A 17,302-nucleotide genomic window follows, 5' to 3' on the forward strand; every position below is an offset into this window, starting at 1 on the left:
TGTGTGTGTGTATATGTGTGCGTGTGCTGGAGGAGCACACGTGGGGCCCCTGCACTCTCGCTGCTCGCCCACAGCTGCTGTGGGGGCAGGTGGGGGTCTCCCTGTGTCCCCCACATGCTGAGGAGCCCTGCGGTGGGGACCCTGCTCTGGCCTGGCCCCTGACGTTTCTGGGGCTGTGCAGACACGTCAAGCCCACCGTCCAGGACTGTGTCTCTGCCCGGGGCCGTGCAGTCCCTGCCTCTGGTCGCCTTTGCTGGTTGCTCTGGCCTCCCTGTGGGCGGTGAAGATGCCATGAAGTGAGGGCCCCCCCGGCTGTCCCCAGCACATCCTTGCGCCACGTTTGCTTGTGTGACTCGGGCACGGGGGGTGTTCAGGAACAATAAACTACGGTGCTGCCACACTCCGGCTGTGTCTCTGCGTGGGGCGCGGGACTCGGGAGGGGCGGGACAGTCCCAAAAATATGGAACGCTTCACGAATTTGCGTGTCATCCTTGCGCAGGGGCCATGCTAATCTTCTCTGTATCGTTCCAATTTTAGTATATGTGCTGCCGAAGCGAGCACAAGTAGCTTGTTCTCCGCCGCGGTATTTAAGGTTCCAGAAAGCAAGCACTGTTCGGAGAGGGTGACAACCCCCCCCCCCCCCATTGCGTGCGTGGATAAGCCTGTGTGAGACCCCCACGCACATCGTCCTCCCCCCCCGCCGAAGCCCCTGGACCCCCGGACGCCTCGCTTCGGCGGCCCCAAATCCTCCAAATCGACAGTTTATGTTCGCCGTTCCTGCCCCGGCGAGTTCTGGGTAGGCTTCCATGCAAATTAGAGTCCTGGCACGTCCCGTCCCAGCGCTGAGGACCTCCTGCCCGGGGTGTCCGCAGCCCTGCCTGAGCGGGGCGCGGCGCAGGCGCGCGGCGGGCAGCCCGCAGGCGCCGGGGGGGCGGCGGTCCTCCGCGCGGCGGGAGGAGGTGCGGGCCGGTGAGTGCGGCCGCTCCCGCCCCGGCGAAACACCCCCGTGAGGGGAGGGCGTGCCCCCCGCCCCCCTCTGCCCGCTGTGGGGCCGGTACCCCGCGGGCGGCCCCCCTCTCCGCTCCCGGAGTGCTTTCTGCTCCCCCCGCGCCTCACCGCTGCGGCAGGCCCGGCTTCCCCGCTTCTCCCCGCCGCGAGGGGTGCCGGGGCTTCTCCCGGTGCGGGGCTTGTCCCCACCCGTGTCCTGGGGGGCTGTGCTCCCCCACACGCACCCCGCTGGGGCTGGGGTCCCCGCTTGCCCCGCGGGGGCTGGTGCCCTTCCCCCGCCGGGGGCGCGGTGCGGCGGGGCCGGGCGGGTCTCGCCGGGGTAGCCGGTGTAACCGGGCCTCTGCCTGCGGCCTGTGGACTTGCGGAACCGGCTGTTTTCTGGCTTCCAGGGAGGAGCGAGCGCCTTTTCCCTCTCTGCGGGGTCCCAGGGCCCGCGGCGCCATGGACTTGGCGTACGTCTGCGAGTGGGAGAAAAAGCCGAAAAGCAACCACTGTCCTTCCATTCCCTTAGTGTGCGCGTGGTCCTGCCGGAACCTCATCGCTTTCACCACAGACCTCAAAAATGAGGAGGAAAAAGGTACGGCGGGCTTGTGGAAGGCTGGGTAACACCTCCTGGAAACTCGCAACGCGCTTAGGCAGTCGTGCCGTTGGGAACCGCTGGGCCACTAATCAACGCAGGAAACTTGTGCTCTTTCGTTTCCTTCCATTCCTTAGATTTAATAGGTGTTTTGTTCGCTGGGGAGCGGTTCTCACTCTGCTAAACCAGGGCAAGCTCTGCACTGGCATCTGGTACCTCACCTGAGCTGCTGAGCACTGTTGTTATCCTTCCCAAAAATGCTTGATGGAGAATATTTTATGTCTTCTCCTGCATCAGCTGAGGCTCTGTGTGTTCAGAAATGCCAGCTGGGCAGCTGGCAGTGAGGGACAGAGGTTCACTTCTCTTTTCACATAGATCTCACCCATATGGTCCATATCATCGACACTGAGCATCCGTGGGATGTCTATTCCGTTAACTCTGGCCATGCTGAAGTCATCACTTGTTTGGAGTGGGACCAGTCAGGTGAGGGTGGATCCCTTTGTGTTACCCCTCTGTCCCACCGTTCATGTGCATGCGTTTCCTAAAACAATGGTATGCGATCTGTCGCGGAGAGGGAGTTTGTCCATTGCTTCACAGCCATGAATTGGCTGTCTCCATCTGAACTGCACTCGGTTGATTTTTTTGGCCCTACCCCCTGGTTCTTACGAGGCGCCCTTGTCTTAGGCTCCAGGCTGCTCTCGGCAGACACGGACGGCCACATCAAGTGCTGGAGCATGACCGATCACTTGGCCAACAGCTGGGAGAATACTGTGGGCAGTATGGTGGAAGGGGACCCGGTGGTGGCCCTGTCCTGGCTGCACAATGGTGTGAAGCTGGCTCTGCACGTGGAAAAGGTTTGTCCCAGCTCTGCAGGGGATCTAGTCAGGAAGGCTGGCTCATTAGCAACAGACTTGGAAAACCTCTGTCTGTATTCCTCTCTATTCTGGGCTTCCACCATGTCCTTGGGCAAGTCGAGTGGGGGATTTTTTCCCGTCAAAAAGAAAAACATATTCCTAGTTACTGCTGAATTTCAGTGGGGGTTGGATGCCTTGTTTCTCTTGGTGCTTTAAACATGTCTTCCCTAGTCTGCCTGCTTCAATTTCCTTGGCTGTAAAAAGGAGATAAAAGCATTTCTTTGCCTACCAGTAGTAATTCTGAAGAACTGCATTTGAGGTCCTGAGGTTTGATCCGGGGATTTGGGAATGGGACCCATATGTGTATGGAGATAAGCTGCTCGTTTAGAAATGTGTCTAATTCTGTCAGACTCAAAAAGAGCAAGTCTGCCAAGTAGAAGTTACCTACTTACTTTTTTTTAAAACATTAACTCTTGAGGTGTCCCAGAGAGAGAAGACTTTCCCTCTCTTTAGTGCTGGAGAACTTGAGGCACAGGGACGTAAACGATTCTGCAGCGGGTTGGTGTCAGAGCTGGATTTGGCCACAGAAAGGGAGAAGGGGTGTCGATCTTCCAGGTTGTGAGGCTGCAGCTCGCTCTGGGGTGCGCCGAGAGCTTTGCTGAGGGGCTGGTGTGCGCCTGCCGCCTGCGCAGTTGGAACCGCTCTGGCTGGCAGGCAAAGGGGCCCCTCCAGGGTCACGTCGCAGAGTTGGGTGTGTGAGCTCAGTGCCGTGGTCTGACTCCATTCGGCTCTGCAGACGGTGCTGCAGTGACTTAACGAGGGGAACTCCGCAGTTGTGAGCACACTGCGGGTATCGGGTGCAAATGTCTTTGTGGTGTTGACCTTTGTTCACAGTCTGGAGCATCGAACTTTGGTGAGAAGTTTTCCAGGGTCAAGTTCTCTCCGTCGCTGACGCTCTTTGGTGGGAAGCCCATGGAGGGCTGGATTGCTGTGACCATCAGTGGGCTGGTGACGGTCTCTCTCCTCAAGCCCAATGGGCAGGTGCTGACATCCACGGAGAGCCTGTGCCGCCTCCGCTGCCGCGTTGCCTTGGCGGATGTTGCCTTCACTGGTGGGGGCAACATTGTGGTGGCCACATCGGACGGCAGCAGCACCTCCCCTGTCCAGTTCTACAAAGTCTGCGTCAGCGTGGTGAACGAAAAATGCAAAATAGACACCGAAATCCTGCCTTCCCTCTTCATGCGCTGCACCACAGACCCTGCCCGCAAAGACAAATACCCAGCAATCACTCACCTGAAATTCCTTGCTCGGGACATGTCAGAGCAGGTGAGCATCTGCTGTTAAAGCAAGTAGGAGTTAAATGAATAGCAAGGAAAGAGCTGTTTGCTCCACCTTTGGCTTCCCCACATGGTTCTGGGGGTGAATGATCATGTCCCGCAATGCCTTTGGCGTTTCTAGCTGCTGTTTCTGGAAGTGCTGCTAGTTCAGCTTCGCTGTCAAGCAGGATGCACTTAAAAGGTCTGGGGTGTAATGGCTGAGCCCCCCAATTCATGGAAAAGCAGTGTGAAAATCCCTGTCCTTCGTTAGCCTGATTATGCTGTGCTTTGTTTATTTTCTGGGTCTGGCACTGGTTGTTAGGGGAGCTCTGCCGGGCTGTCTGGGAGGTTCTGGGATGTGAAGTCTTTCATCTTTAGGTCTCAGCTTCAAAGCAGCCCCTCTCCAGAACACTTAGAGCTCTTGATCTGCGTGACTTAATTTAGTAGCTTAACTCTGCTTGCCGGGGGATTGATAATACTGTTCTGGAAAGCTAAGTGATTCAATGAAGCCTAACGTCTCTTCTGCCTCCTCTGGTTAGGACGGAGTGCTTGTTGGAGAGCACAGTGTCTGCTCTGGCTTCAAAGTCAGTTCGGTTCCTGCCCTTTCCGTTACGTTTAGTTTATGATGTATGTGAGTGACATCAGCAGGTCACAGGCTTGTGAGAGATGAGATCGTCTGTGATGTGGAGAGGCACAGGCTGTGATAACATGTGGTAGAGTTCTACCTCTCTTTCCTTCTAGCTGGAGCAAAGGACTTCGCCGTCACGTGTTGCCACTACAACCCTCTGCTCTTCGCTAGTGGAGTATAAACTAATTAGGAGAAGGAGCCTCTAACTAAAGGAGGGAGGGAAGGGCAGAAAATGTGATGGGGTAGAGTCTTTCCCTATTGTAGCATCTGTGCATGTGGCTGCAGCGTGGGTTTCTGTTTTGCAGGTTTTGCTTTGTGCTTCCAACCAGAACAGCAGCATTGTGGAGTGCTGGTCTCTGCGGAAAGAGGGCTTGCCAGTCAATAATATCTTTCAGCAGATCTCCCCTGTGGGTGAGTTTCTGCACTGTATGCTCTTAAAAATAGGAGCGAGGTCCAAGTGAAAATGCAAGACACGTTCTCAAATCCATTATCACATATATGGGATTATCCAGAATCCCGTATTTATTTTTCAGGTGTTCTCAGTCACATGCTCTATTCCATCTGTTTGCATCTTCGGCAGCAAATTGCTTGTTTCCCGGAAGTGGTTTGATTGTTACTTTCACTCAATAAAAGATATTTTCTGTGTTATGCTATGCAACCGTTCTTCCCGCTGAGAACCCAGAGAGCTGAGCCTTCTAAAGGAACAAGGTTGTGCAGCAAAGCTAGTTTAATCAAGCTATCCAGTCTGCATTTTTTTCCACCTGATTTCAGATATAACAAAATCAAATCTATGCAGTTTGTTCCAGTGAAATATAAAGGATTATTGTACATAACGATTTTTTAAATCACCACCAGCAGAGCCTTCCATCAAAAGAGACTTAGCAAAACAAGTGATTGTGCAATTACTGATATCAGAAAAAAAATAGGGAAATACGAGGGACATATACTGGTCTGGTAGAATGAGCAAATAGTCAGTGCTTGATGTGTAATCCCACTTAGTTGGGGAGTGTGGGCAGAAATGGGGGGGTGTATTTTCTGATCTCTTTGAGGAGACATGTCTCACTTATTTACTTATTTTCCAAAGTTGGAGACAAGCAACCCATGATACTGAAATGGCGGATTCTTTCTGCCACCAATGACTTGGATCGGGTTTCAGCTGTGGCTCTGCCGAAGTTGCCGATCTCCCTGACCAATACTGATCTGAAGGTGGCGAATGACACCAAATTCTTCCCTGGGTTGGGTAAGGAGTTTCTATTGTCTTTCTCCTAAGTATGTAGCTTTTGCAGAAACTTTGCCGCCTTCATCTTCTGAGCTGTCGCTGAAGCTACAGCTGAAGTCCGAACGTGGAGCAAACCATATGAAATGCTGATAGACTTTCAAAGACATGGTATCTTCCTAGTCATCCTATTTCATTTCCGTGGAAAGTGGCGTATCTCTGAAATGCTGACATGGCCCCAAGAGATGAATGTGCCTGCGAGCCCACAGCCTTTTGGGTGCCGTGTTGTTGCCGCCTGGGCTTTCGGTGGCGGCGGCGGCTTCTTCGGGCGAGGTCTGGGTTATGCCAGGAGGAGTCGCTTGCTCAGCCTCGGTTATCTTCTCTCCCCAGGTCTGGCTTTGGCTTTTCACGATGGCAGCGTCCACATTGTTCATCGCCTGTCCTTGCAAATGATGGCTGTCTTCTATGGCTCTTCCTCCCAGCGCTCAGTGGACGAGCAGACTATCAAAAGGCAGCGAACTGCTGGTCCTCTGGTTCACTTCAAAGCCATGCAGCTCTCCTGGACATCTCTGGCGCTGGCTGGCATTGATAATTACGGGAAGGTATTGTACTCTGTTATGGGGCGTGTGAGTTGTTCTTGTCTGGGCTCTCTCTCAGTGGCGATGGATCACTCAGAAAATGCTGGGAGTGTTACTTCCAGCTGCATGATCCATGTTAAACAAGAAGGGGTGTATCCCATTACTGCAGGAATTGTGTCTTTGGGTCAGGAATGAGCGCAGTTGGCTCTGTGGTGTGTTACAGCTTCACGGAATGTTTTCAGTCCAGTTCTTGATACAGATTTTTCCTTTGCCTCCTCCCTTTAGCTGAGTATGCTTCGTATCTCCCCCTCCATGGGCCATGTGCTGGACATGAACATGTCCCTCCGTCACTTGCTGTTCCTTTTGGAGTATTGCATGGTGACTGGCTATGACTGGTGGGACATCCTGCTCCACGTCCAACCCAACATGGTCCAGAACCTGGTGGAGAAGCTGCATGAAGAGTATATGCGCCAGAACGCGGCCCTGCAGCAGGTCGGCGGTAGTGGGGGCTCCCTGGCTTACTGGGAGGAGGGAGTAGTAATTGGCAGAGCTCAGAAGACAGACAGCTCTAAGGACCTGGCTGTGCTGTCTCTGAATACTCTACTTGAGGTGTGAAGAACCTCCATTTAAGCAGTCTTCATTTTCACTAACATTAATGGGTCTCTACCTGCTGGAAACTTCTGGTGAGATGGTAAAGTCTGGTTTTGGCAGAGATACTGGGAACAGTAGCACTGTTTGTACATACGCAGAACAGTATTCACTATTGCTGTCATTCATGTAGCACAAATGAAGTGTAGAGAATAAAGCGGCTTGCTTTAATGAGCTTACTCTAATTTTGCCTTTACTTCCATATTGTTCCCGGTGTCTCTCTGTCAACCAGGTCCTCTCCACGCGCATTGTTGCCATGAAGGCATCTCTCTGCAAGCTCTCTTCCAGCACGATAGCCCGTGTGTGTGACTACCACGCAAAGCTGTTCCTGATTGCCATTAGCTGCACCTTGAAATCACTGCTACGCCCACACTTCCTGAACACCCCGGACAAGAGTCCCGGTGACCGGCTCACCGAGATCTGCTCCAAGATCACAGATATAGGTAGCGATTGCTCTTAACATCTGGCACTGCATTCTGAGTGTTTTGTATCGGATCCTTCCCCTTTTGGGGTCGATGTTAAGTATCACGGTCTTGCAGTAACTCACTGGGTTTGAGGAAGAGGAGGGTGGCCTCTCTTGGCACCGCAGGGGGTGAAGTTTGGATCCATCTTTTTCAGGACATGGTTTAGGGGACATGGTGGTTCTGGATTAATGGTTGGACTTGATGATCTTAAAGGTCCTTTCCAACCTAGTGATTCTGTGATTCTGTGATCTTCTCCTCAGACATCCTGAGGAGATATCTTGCTTCTGTTTCAGACATTGACAAGGTGATGATTAACCTGAAGACAGAAGAATTTGTCCTGGAGATGACCACGTTGCAGTCTCTGCAGCAGCTCATCCAGTGGGTGGGAGATTTTGTGCTCTATCTGCTGGCCAGTCTTCCTAACCAGGTGAGAGCCTGGGGTCCCGAGAACAGACTGAGAGGAGCAAAAAAATCTGTGTGCAGTGGCCGGGTAGCCAAGTCACACGCAGCCCTGGTGTTCCTGTTGAAACAGACACTTGGGAGAAGAGTGGAATAAACAGCAGAAATACAGAATGGCCCTTTCTGCGCCCATTTGGGCGTCAGTGGTGTAGCAACTGGCAGCTGCCTTCGGAGAAGTGGGCTGCGTAGCTGCATGACTTTAGTTTAAACTTCTGGTGAACTTCTGTGTGCCCCTGACCTCCTCTGGCAGCGAGTGCCGCCGGCTGTGTAGTGCTTGAAAAAAAGAAATTATCTGAAAATGGTGCAGTGGTTCCGGCAGGCTGCGTTTAAGTCCCAGTCTTGGCTGGTTTTCCCCTCTGCAGGGCTCCCCGGTGCGGCCGGGACACAGCTTTCTGCGAGACGGAGCATCCCTGGGCATGTTCAGGGAGCTGATGGTGGTGATCCGTATTTGGGGACTGTTGAAGCCGAGCTGCCTCCCTGTCTACACAGCAACCTCCGACACCCAGGACAGCATGTCCCTCCTCTTCAGGCTCCTAACTAAACTCTGGCTGTGCTGTAAGTGTTTGCCAGTTTCCCTGAACAAAAGAATCTTTCCGTAATGTGGATTGTGCACAAAAGGAATAATTGCAGGGAGTAATTTCTGAGTGGGTCTGTAGTGTTTAGAAAGGGCAAGTACAGCTGCCAAGTTTATTGTTTTCTGTGCTGTGTTGGTGGATGGGGGAGGAACTGCACGTAGTTCTCTCGATCTCTAAGCGAGAAATTTAAAGATCATGCTGGTTCTCTCTCTCTGCTTCATTTTCCATGGAGGTCGTGAGGAAAATCACATAACGGAGCCAGATGATACCCTGATAGACGAATGTTGCCTCCTGCCCAGCCAGTTGCTCATTCCCAATATTGACTGGTTGCCCATCAACGACGGCATTATCAGCAAGCTGCAGAACAAACAACTTGTCCGGCTGCAGTTTGGGAAAGCTCCTGGGCTTGTTGGTCACACTGTCTCTTCCCAGTTCGATGCCTTTGTCAGGTACAGAGTCCTGAAACGAATAGGTGGTGTGGTGAGAAGAGGGTGTCAGGAGGCTTTGGGATCTCTCTCCAGCTGTGAGGAGTCGTTGGGTTTGGGATGCCTGTGTTTTTTGGCTCGTCCACTTGCTAGTGTGACCCAAGAGCAGTTTGTCCTCTCCGCTTGAATTCATTTCTTAACTTGCAACAGGCTGGGAATTTAAAGTATTGAAAAGAGATGGCAAATAGCGGGGGGAAAAATGCTGGTGTTTGATTAGATTTGTGTCAGCATGGCCTTGAATCCCATGGCACTGGGTGGACTTGGTAGTCAAACCTATGTCATGTTGGCCACTGAAATACAGCTCATTGTGCTGTAAACAGCTTTTAGAAAGTGATATTCTAGAAAAGTGCCCATTCTTCTTCCTACGCAGGGCACCTGGACAGCCCAAAATTGATCATCTGAGGCGGCTGCATTTAGGAGCATACCCAACAGAGGAATGCAAGTCGTGTACCAGGTAAGCGATGCAAGCGTAATCCCTTCAGCGCAGGGAAGGTCCTGGCAGAAACTCAAACTGTTCTTTTTGTCATTCAAAAGCTCTTTTAGTCTCTGTTTACCATCCTAGCTGGTATCCCAGTAACATTTCATGTTAATTGTGTCTGCAGGAGGAAATGCTGCTTCTATAGTAAGGCTTTTGGTGTATGGCATGCCCCTTTGCATTGGAAGAAAGCAGTTGTGGTTGTGTTTCAGGCATCCCTAACCTGGAAAACCAAGATCCTTAAAGTGCGTTGCTGACTCGAGATAGCTGCTGCTGTATCATTGCAGCACGGCTGTTAGATTAAAAATCTTACTACTTTGCCTGGCGCAAAGTAACCCCAGCTCTGAGAATTAGCTATGTTTGTCACTGCCAGTGAGTGAACTACTTTTCATCTAAGGGATGAATTGTGCGTCATGGAATAAATATGATACTGCCTTAACAGAAAAATCTGAGAGCAGTCGGGCTGCACAAGTAGATGGAGACCAGAATTTGTCCCGTAGGAGCCTTTATTAGTGGTGAGAGATCCCCAGCTTGTTTTGCAAGTCTGGTCTTTAAATAAAACTACCTGTGTTCTTGGAGAGGAGCTGGTGAGAGGAAAAAAATCACAGCATTCACGGTGCCATTTTTGAGTCCTCTTTCAAACTAGACTTGCATTTTAAGTCCCTTTGTGCTGTCCTCTTCATCCAGCCTCACAAAAGAGCCTGGATTTCAAAATAATGGTGCAGGGAGCAAACATCCATCTAATCATGTGATTGAATTATCTTTAATTATTGGTTTTAATAGAAAGTCTCTGTAGCAGATCATTTTTACAAGATGACTGTCTGCTGTTTTATGTATAAATAGCAGCTGGGGGCTCTTGTCTTGAAGACAGCCTTCTGTTCCAAGATAACTTCTCTTCATTTAAGATAATTGCTCGCATGGTTTCAGCTGGTTTTTAGCGCTCACAAACATCACCTGCAAACGACAAAAGCTGGTTTCCTCCTCGGATTCCTTGCTCCCTGTGTGATCCGTACAGACACCCCAGCAGCGCTGGCTTTTTTCCTGGGCCTGGCTGCACCCCTCTCTTTCTTTACAGGTGTGGCTGCGTTACGATGCTGAAATCCCCAAACAAAGTCACTGCGGTGAAGCAGTGGGAGCAGCGCTGGATCAAAAACTGCTTGTGTGGGGGGCTGTGGAGGAGGATGCCCCTCAGCTATTCCTGAGCGCACCTTCTGTGGGGCACAGAGGGAACGGCGGGCGCCGAGCAGAAGAGCTGCACGGAGCTTCCTTCCCTGGAGGTGTTTGGGAGAAAGGAACGGCAGCTCTTCTCCTGAGCAATCCGAAAGCATCGGCCTGATGCTGCCTGTGAGACGCTGCCAAGCCGCGACCTGTGCTGCTGCTTTTCTTGCATTGATCTTTCTGCCATAAAAACGGGCAGGGAGCTCTTCCCCTTGTACAGGGAAGAGCTAGAAGGGAATGCCAGAGGCTTCCCCGCCAAGCTGGGGGCCAGGGGCCTGCGGGGAGGGAGCCCTGCCGCGCTGGCGTCTCTGGGCTGAGCCGGAGGAGTGGCTGGGCCCCAGCGTAAGCCCTTGTGTGGGCCAAGAGTGGTGGCGGGTGGTGGCTGGGGTGAACAAAGTCCCCGATGAAAGGGGAGCAAGTACCTGGTACCTCATCTTCATTCTTTGCTACAGGCTGCTTGGGAAGTGCAGCGTGGGCTGGTCACTGCCTCTTTCCCTGCACTTCTCCAGCCTGTGAGTAAACGTGCCGCTCTGATGGGAACTTCACCATTGTACCTATCTGTGTTTTAACGGAGCAATTTCTTCACCCTCCAGAGGAGCAGGAACACGAGAGCGTTGCTGCCTGGAGCAAACCCCTCTGGCTCTCACCCAACCAGCAGCTCTTTTGTAAATAAAAGTTCCCTTAATTTTGTACAGAATGTTTTGCTTTGTTTTCAAAACTTCAGCGGTCTTTCGTGTCACTTTGATCATGCAGCGCGGGGCCAGGACGGTTGATGCATGAACAGAAGAGAAGCGGGCAAGCCCTGTTAATTGCATCCCTACTGGGCAAGGAGCTGCCATCATTTGCAAAATTGGAAGGGGAAATCAGTGTTTTCAAGCTTCTGTCAGGTTATTATGGACACAAGAGGAGAAGGCATCAAGTCATTAGGATTGTTGTAAGTCTCCAGCTTCAGACAAAGCCGGACACTTCAGCGTGTTTGAGGAAGGGTGTTCCTGGTGTACAGCTCTGTACCGCTCCCGAGGGCAGGCGGAAATCGCGTCAGCCTTTTGCCCTCGTTTGACAGTGCTCAGCTACCACGTCACTGAGCGCTCTTAGGCGCTAGAAATTGCAAACCCACGGTGCTGACGTTGCATCTGCTGAAGGTAGCAGCCCTGGCCGTTGGACGTCCAGAGGGATGACGCGGGCTATCGGTGTGTGCTTGTTCCGCTCTCTAAGGGCCTTCAGTTCTTAGGGTGGGCATCTAATTGCATGAGGAGAGCCCTCAAGCCACAGGCCCTCCCAGCGTGTGCGGGTGAGGCTGGCTCGCGGCGCAGCACGGCTTTGGGACTGCCAGACGGCGGGAGCTCCTCGGAGCTGCTGCTCCGGGCTCACCCGGGCGTGTGGCTGTCGGAAGCCCCAGGCTGGGAGCCCAAGAGGGGAAGGTCCTGCCCGGGGAGCGGGCGTGTGTGGCCACTCGGAACTGGGCTGGGGCAGGCAGCTGCCAAGGAAGACCTGCCCGGTGCTTCTTGCTGAGAGGAAACCAGGCTGAGGGTGCTCAGCACCTTTAGAGACTTGGACCTCAACATCTGTGCGCTTTGACAAAGCACAGTGGAGGTGCTGGGAGCTGATCTGTGGCTTGGCCGAATTCCTGCCCAGCCAGATAACTTCTAGGTGACCCCAGAGACCATTTAAGGGAGAGAACAAGCCAATTTTTGTGTATTCCTTTCCCTCTGGAACTGCATTTTCATTTATTAGTGAAAAACTGAGCTGATGGCAAAGAGGTGGTCTCTCAGCTCCAGTTAGTGTTTTGCTGTATGGAGCTGATCTCTGCCTTGCTATTCTGCTGGTAATTAAGGAAAATCAAAGGGCTAATTAGGAAATGACAACTTCTTGTTAAGGCTCTTTTCCCCTGTAAGTAAAACTATAATCAACCCAGGCCCTCATTAATCCCCTTTTTCTCAGAGAACAGGTTTGGGGTCATTTCATGTCTGATTGCTGCTGCTCGCCGGTGCACCGAGGGAGGACCAAGCAGCCGCTCGGCGGGAGGATGCTCTGCGGGAGGGAGGATGGGTGCTCACTTCCCTGCTCTGCCTCCAGCCCAAGACACAGCCCCGTGGCCGGGAGCAGCTCCCCGACGCGCCGGCTGAGCCCCGCCGGGATGAGCTCTGGCGCGGCTGCCGGCACAGCGAGGGTCGGAAGGTGGGGTTTAAAGTCCGGAACCGCTTTCTCCTCCTCCATCCCCGACACGAGGGCCCTGTGCCTGTACCTCAGCCCCCCCTGGACCGTCCTGCTGCCCTGTGGCCATCGCCCCTTGCCCGACTCTGCCCTGGGGCTCCCAGGTTGGGGATGCTGGAAGGGTCTCGCGGTTCCCCGCCGCGGTGCTGCTGATGCTCTGATCCTTTGCGCCTTCGCCCTGGCCCTGCTCTAAGGACCAGCGGAGCCCCCGCTGCGGGGGACAAGGGGCTCCTCTGCGCCGAGGCCCCGCACTGGCCCTGCCGCGATGGGGGACACAGGACAAGGACCAGGGTCCTGCGGGGCCCGGCCGGGGCCGCGGCGGTGCCGGCCGCTCCTGCGGCTGGAAGGAGACTCTCGCAGGCTGGGCTGCGGCGGGGGCTCAGCCTCACCCCCTGCCCCTCTCGAACACCAGCACAGGCCGAGCCGCGCGCGAGCGTCTCCCCGGCCAGCCCCCTTTGCCTTTCCGAGGCCCCCGGGACAGGGATCGAGGGTCCCAGCACGGATTCTGCCCGGCCTCGTTGCCCCCCGCGGGAGCGGGTGCCGCCCCTCGCCTTATCGGCCATTTCCAGGTTCTGCCTTAACAAACAGTCACACAACGACCCTGCGGGAGGCCCCGGCTTCGGCCCTTGCCGTGCCCCGGGATGCGTCCCCCGCTCCCCCCGAGGCGCAGGCCCGGCCAGGGGCGGTGGGCTCGGGGCGCTCGGCGGCGGGGCCAGGACGGGTGCTGGGGGTCAGTGGGGTACCCGTGCCCCTCGAGGAGAGCCTGCTCTGGGGCAGAGCTGGGGTTGAGTGCTCACAGCAGTGAGTTTGGGGGGTCTCAGCACATGGCCAAGGCGAAGGAGGGGATGGGGCTCCCTCCAAATGGAGGGGAGGGGGCCTGGCCACACCATCCCCACGGGCTCAGCATCTCCCCACCTCGTGCCCAGCTCCTCCTGGGGCTGCTTGTGCCCCCCCGGGCAGGGGGCTCCCATGCAGACCCCCCCCAGTCCCGCCAGCTCTGCCTGCAGGAATCATCATCGCTTTATTGCAGCGCGTCACGGTCAGCGTCATGGGCGCGTTCAGCAAAGGCCGGGCCCCACACTTGGCGAAGGGAGGCCATGGCCAGCGACCCCTTTCCCCCCTGTTTCTCGCCGATCCCCTGGCTCAGCCCTCCTGGCGTGGGGGGATGCTCCGGGAGCAGGTCGGGGCAGCGGCGGGAGCCCCCGGCACTCGGAAGCGCGGCTCTCCGCGCGCAGCAGCGTGGGCGCTCTGGCCGCGCCAGCAGCAGCAAGCCGTGGCGTGGAGCTGGGTCCCCGGGGACGGCTCAGCGAGCGTCCCCCTCCCCGGCGGCCATGACGCTGTCGATCCAGGCCGCGTACGGGGCGATGCGGGTGTAGATGGCCGGTTTCTTGTAGTTGCCGCAGACACGGGAGCCGGCCGTGACCACCCCCTCGGCCACCCCGCTGCAGACCAGGGGGCCGCCGGAGTCTCCCTGCGGGACCAAGACTTATCAGCACTGCTGAGGGGCTGCTGCCCCATTTCCCACCCCCAAGCCCGGAGCTGGGGGTCCCTGCCTGACCCAAGGCTCTGCGGGGGGCAGAGCTTCAGCCCCTCGATGCTCCCAGCCATGGGCTTCACCCGCAGTAGCTGTGGGCTGGGTGAGTCCTGTCCTCCCCCGCCAGTCCTCACTCCTCCCCTTGCTCTGCTGACAGCCCAGGCCCCCGGCTCTGCCGGGACGTGGTGGGGCAGGCAGGGGGGCTTTCAGCGTGGCCCCCGGTGTCCCGGCAGACCCCTCGGTGGGTACCTTTGGGGCGCACTGGGTCTGCCCTTGGCCTTCTCCCTGCCTCCAGGCTCACGAGAGCTGCAGCAGCCAGCACAGAGCAAGGAGCCCCCACCACCTTGGGGATACAGCCCCATCCTGCCCCACAGCCCCATGCCCTCGCTCCTTCCAGGCTGCAGGTACCTCCCCACTGCCCAGATCCTGCTCCCAGACCCCTGAGGGGGTCGGCAGCCTCAGCCAGTGGGTCCGGCCATGGCTCCGTGTCCGGGAAAGGAGGGGGCAGGAGGCGGGGGCGAGCGGTACCTTGCAGGTGTCCTTCCTGCGGGAGTCGGTGCACATCATCTTCTCGGTGATGGTGTGGTCGTGGTGGGTGCGGTGGTTGCAGACGTCGCGACTGATCACCGGGCGCTCCACCTCATACAGCCTGTCCGGCCGGTGGCCACTGTGGCTGATGGTGCCCCAGCCAGCCACCTTGCACACCGTGTCGGCCGCCACATCCCTGTCCTCCCGCTGGAACGGCAGCACCTGCACGTGTGTGTTCAGCTCCGCTTTCTCCTCCAGCTGCCGCAAAGCAGAGGGGACCCAGGTCAGCGGGAGCCGCCTGCGGCCCGGGACCCAGCGGGGCACGGTGAGCCCAGTCCCAGCGCCGGGACTGCCCCAGCCTCGGCCGTGCTCAGGGCTTCACCTCCCGCCTGCAGCCTCCGGGACGCAGCTGGAGCCGCAGCCACGAGGACCCTGGGAAGATGGAGTCGTTTGGACGCAGCCCAAAGGTCTGTGGTGGGGGAAGCATGGGACGGGGAAGGAGGGGTGGGGGGCACCAAGCAGTCCCAGCCTGGCCTCAAGGGCTCCCTCCCGCCGCCGTCGGTGACCCCAAGGGGTAGAGGGATTTGCAGGAGCAGGGCCGTGCCCAGTGCAGGAGGAGGAGGGGTCCCAGCCGGGGTCCCGGCAGCCCTGAGCCCACCTGGAGGAGGAGGAGGTCGTCTTTGTTGTTGTGGATGTTGCTGCCGGGGTGGGGGATCTGGGCGCGCACCCGGTACAGGCGTTTGTGGGGCTCCGGCTCCGTGAGCGAGTGGGGCGCCCAGGAGAACCTGGAAGACTTTGCCATCCCTGGAAGAGAGGCAGCGCGTGGGGCGCAGGGCTCTGCCCACCCTGGGGGGCACGCACACCTGGGGCTGTCGCTGCACCCAGCCACAGAAATGGGGTGCCAGAGAACTGTCCATGGGGTGCCGGGAGCTGCCGGGGGTCACCACAGGCAGGAGCAGAGCCCTGGTGCTCCGACACCAGCGTCGGGGCTACGGAGCAGGATTTGGCCTGAGGCCACCAGCCACCCCAGCACGGAGCAGCCCCTGTTCTACCCGCCCCGGCACTCACGTCTCCTCGGTGCAGTGGGCAGCGCTCAGCACCCACTGCTCGGCGATGAGGAAGCCTCCACAGACGTGCTGCCCGTCCAGCTGCAGCGGGCCATGTACGGCCTCAGGTGGGGCTTGGCCTCGTAGCCCCCCAGGATCCGTCCCCGGGGCTGCCCTGTTGCAGACAGGAGAGACGTCGGGTTAGTCGCACATCGCCCCAGCCCACCCAGATGGAGCATGGGGCAGGGTGACCCCAGCTGTCCCCTCCCGGCACCCCTGGACCCCTCCCCACAGGCCGTAGCAGCGCCCGGCTGCAGCTGGAGGCAGGAATCAGGGGGCTGGGCAGAACCCCCCACCCCGTGCTGGGGACATCGCTGCCCCAGCCTGTCCCGACCCGGGTGAGGGGGGTGGGCACACTCACCGTTCGCTGCGGCCCCCAGCAGCAGCAGCAGAGCGAGGATGGGAGTGGGGCTCGGCCCCATGGCTGTGGTGGAGCCAGGCAGTGCCTCTGCCCCGGCCATGGGCTCCGTGGGCTCTGTGGGGGTGGACGCTGCTCGGCCGGGGCCGGGGCTGGGGCTCGCTTTTATGTCCAGCTTTGGGGCTGCGGGGGGGCAGGAAGGGGCAGCGCAGGGGGAGCAGCGGGGATTTCCGCAGCGTGGGCCGAGTGTTTTTAAATATTCAGCTTATAAACAGGGTCAAGAGTTCCCGGCGCAAACGGCGCGGGAGGGAGGAAACAGCTTGTCCCAGCTGCCGGACCTGGCACCCGCCGCCGGGGATTTCTGCACTGTTGTTTTCAAAGCCGAAACCGAATCCAGCTCTTGGCACGTGAAGGCTCTGGCGCACGCGCCAGCGCCCAGGCCTGGCCCCGGCCCCCCCGGACCAGGAACCCCGGCCCGGCTGCCTGGGGAGGGTCGGTGGGAGCGTGGCAGTGGGGTGCTGGGTGCTGGCTCGGTGGGTGCCCGGGGCTGTGGAGCAGACCCGACCGTCCCCCGTGGGTTTGCCCTTGGGGCTGGCGAGGGCGAGGACAGGGAGGTCGGGCCTCGCAGCACCTGGTGGGGTCCCTGGAGGAGACCCCTGCCCCGAGGGGAGCTCCTGCGGGGGCTGGGGTGCAGGGGCGCTGGTGATGCGGTGGTGGGGATGATGGCGGTGGCAGGGGCGGTGGTGGCAGTGGCAGCTCCAGCCCCCTCTGCCTTTCTCCCCGGTGCCACTAAGCGGAGCCACCGCCTCGGCTCCCGGCCGGTCCCGCCGCGTCCCCGAGCTCCGGAGCCGCCTGTCGCCCTCGCCCGGGCTCGTCCCCTGAGCCCCGAGCCCCGTTTGGGGCGGGGGTCGCGCTGCCCTCGCCCCTCGCCACCATGGCCGGTGCTGCCCACAGCCGGATCCGGCCACGTCCCGGCCCGCGGGCTCTGCCGCGTAGCTCCCGGGGAAACCGGGCAAACCGGGCCGGGGGGCTGGAGGCCGCCCGCCGCCTCCTCCTCCTCA

The 17,302-nt window shown here is 57.6% G+C and overlaps 2 protein-coding genes across 2 annotated transcripts; one reads left to right on the forward strand and one right to left on the reverse strand.

The window, feature by feature from the left end:
• Positions 1-1,428: 1,428 nt before the first annotated feature.
• Positions 1,429-10,485, forward strand: MED16 (mediator complex subunit 16; the record flags this gene model as incomplete). The annotated part of the gene is made up of 14 exons (XM_082010986.1): positions 1,429-1,585; positions 1,961-2,068; positions 2,270-2,439; positions 3,334-3,765; positions 4,689-4,794; positions 5,468-5,623; positions 5,990-6,201; positions 6,463-6,669; positions 7,058-7,268; positions 7,583-7,716; positions 8,111-8,303; positions 8,556-8,772; positions 9,179-9,262; positions 10,359-10,485. Exons 1-14 carry the CDS (start codon positions 1,450-1,452, stop codon positions 10,483-10,485), a joined length of 2,493 nt encoding a protein of 830 aa, XP_081867112.1. The 5' UTR covers positions 1,429-1,449.
• Positions 10,486-13,563: 3,078 nt separating this feature from the next.
• Positions 13,564-16,305, reverse strand: LOC309413875 (complement factor D-like; the record flags this gene model as incomplete). The annotated part of the gene is given in 7 exon segments (XM_082011104.1): positions 13,564-14,186; positions 14,778-15,035; positions 15,436-15,546; positions 15,548-15,581; positions 15,846-15,933; positions 15,936-15,998; positions 16,245-16,305. Coding segments are annotated over 7 exon segments (783 nt in total). The 3' UTR covers positions 13,564-14,018.
• Between the last annotated feature and the right edge of the window lie 997 nt (positions 16,306-17,302).

This window comes from Phaethon aethereus, assembly GCF_964289735.1.
Source record: "Phaethon aethereus genome assembly, chromosome: 26".
Taxonomy (NCBI): domain Eukaryota; kingdom Metazoa; phylum Chordata; class Aves; order Phaethontiformes; family Phaethontidae; genus Phaethon; species Phaethon aethereus.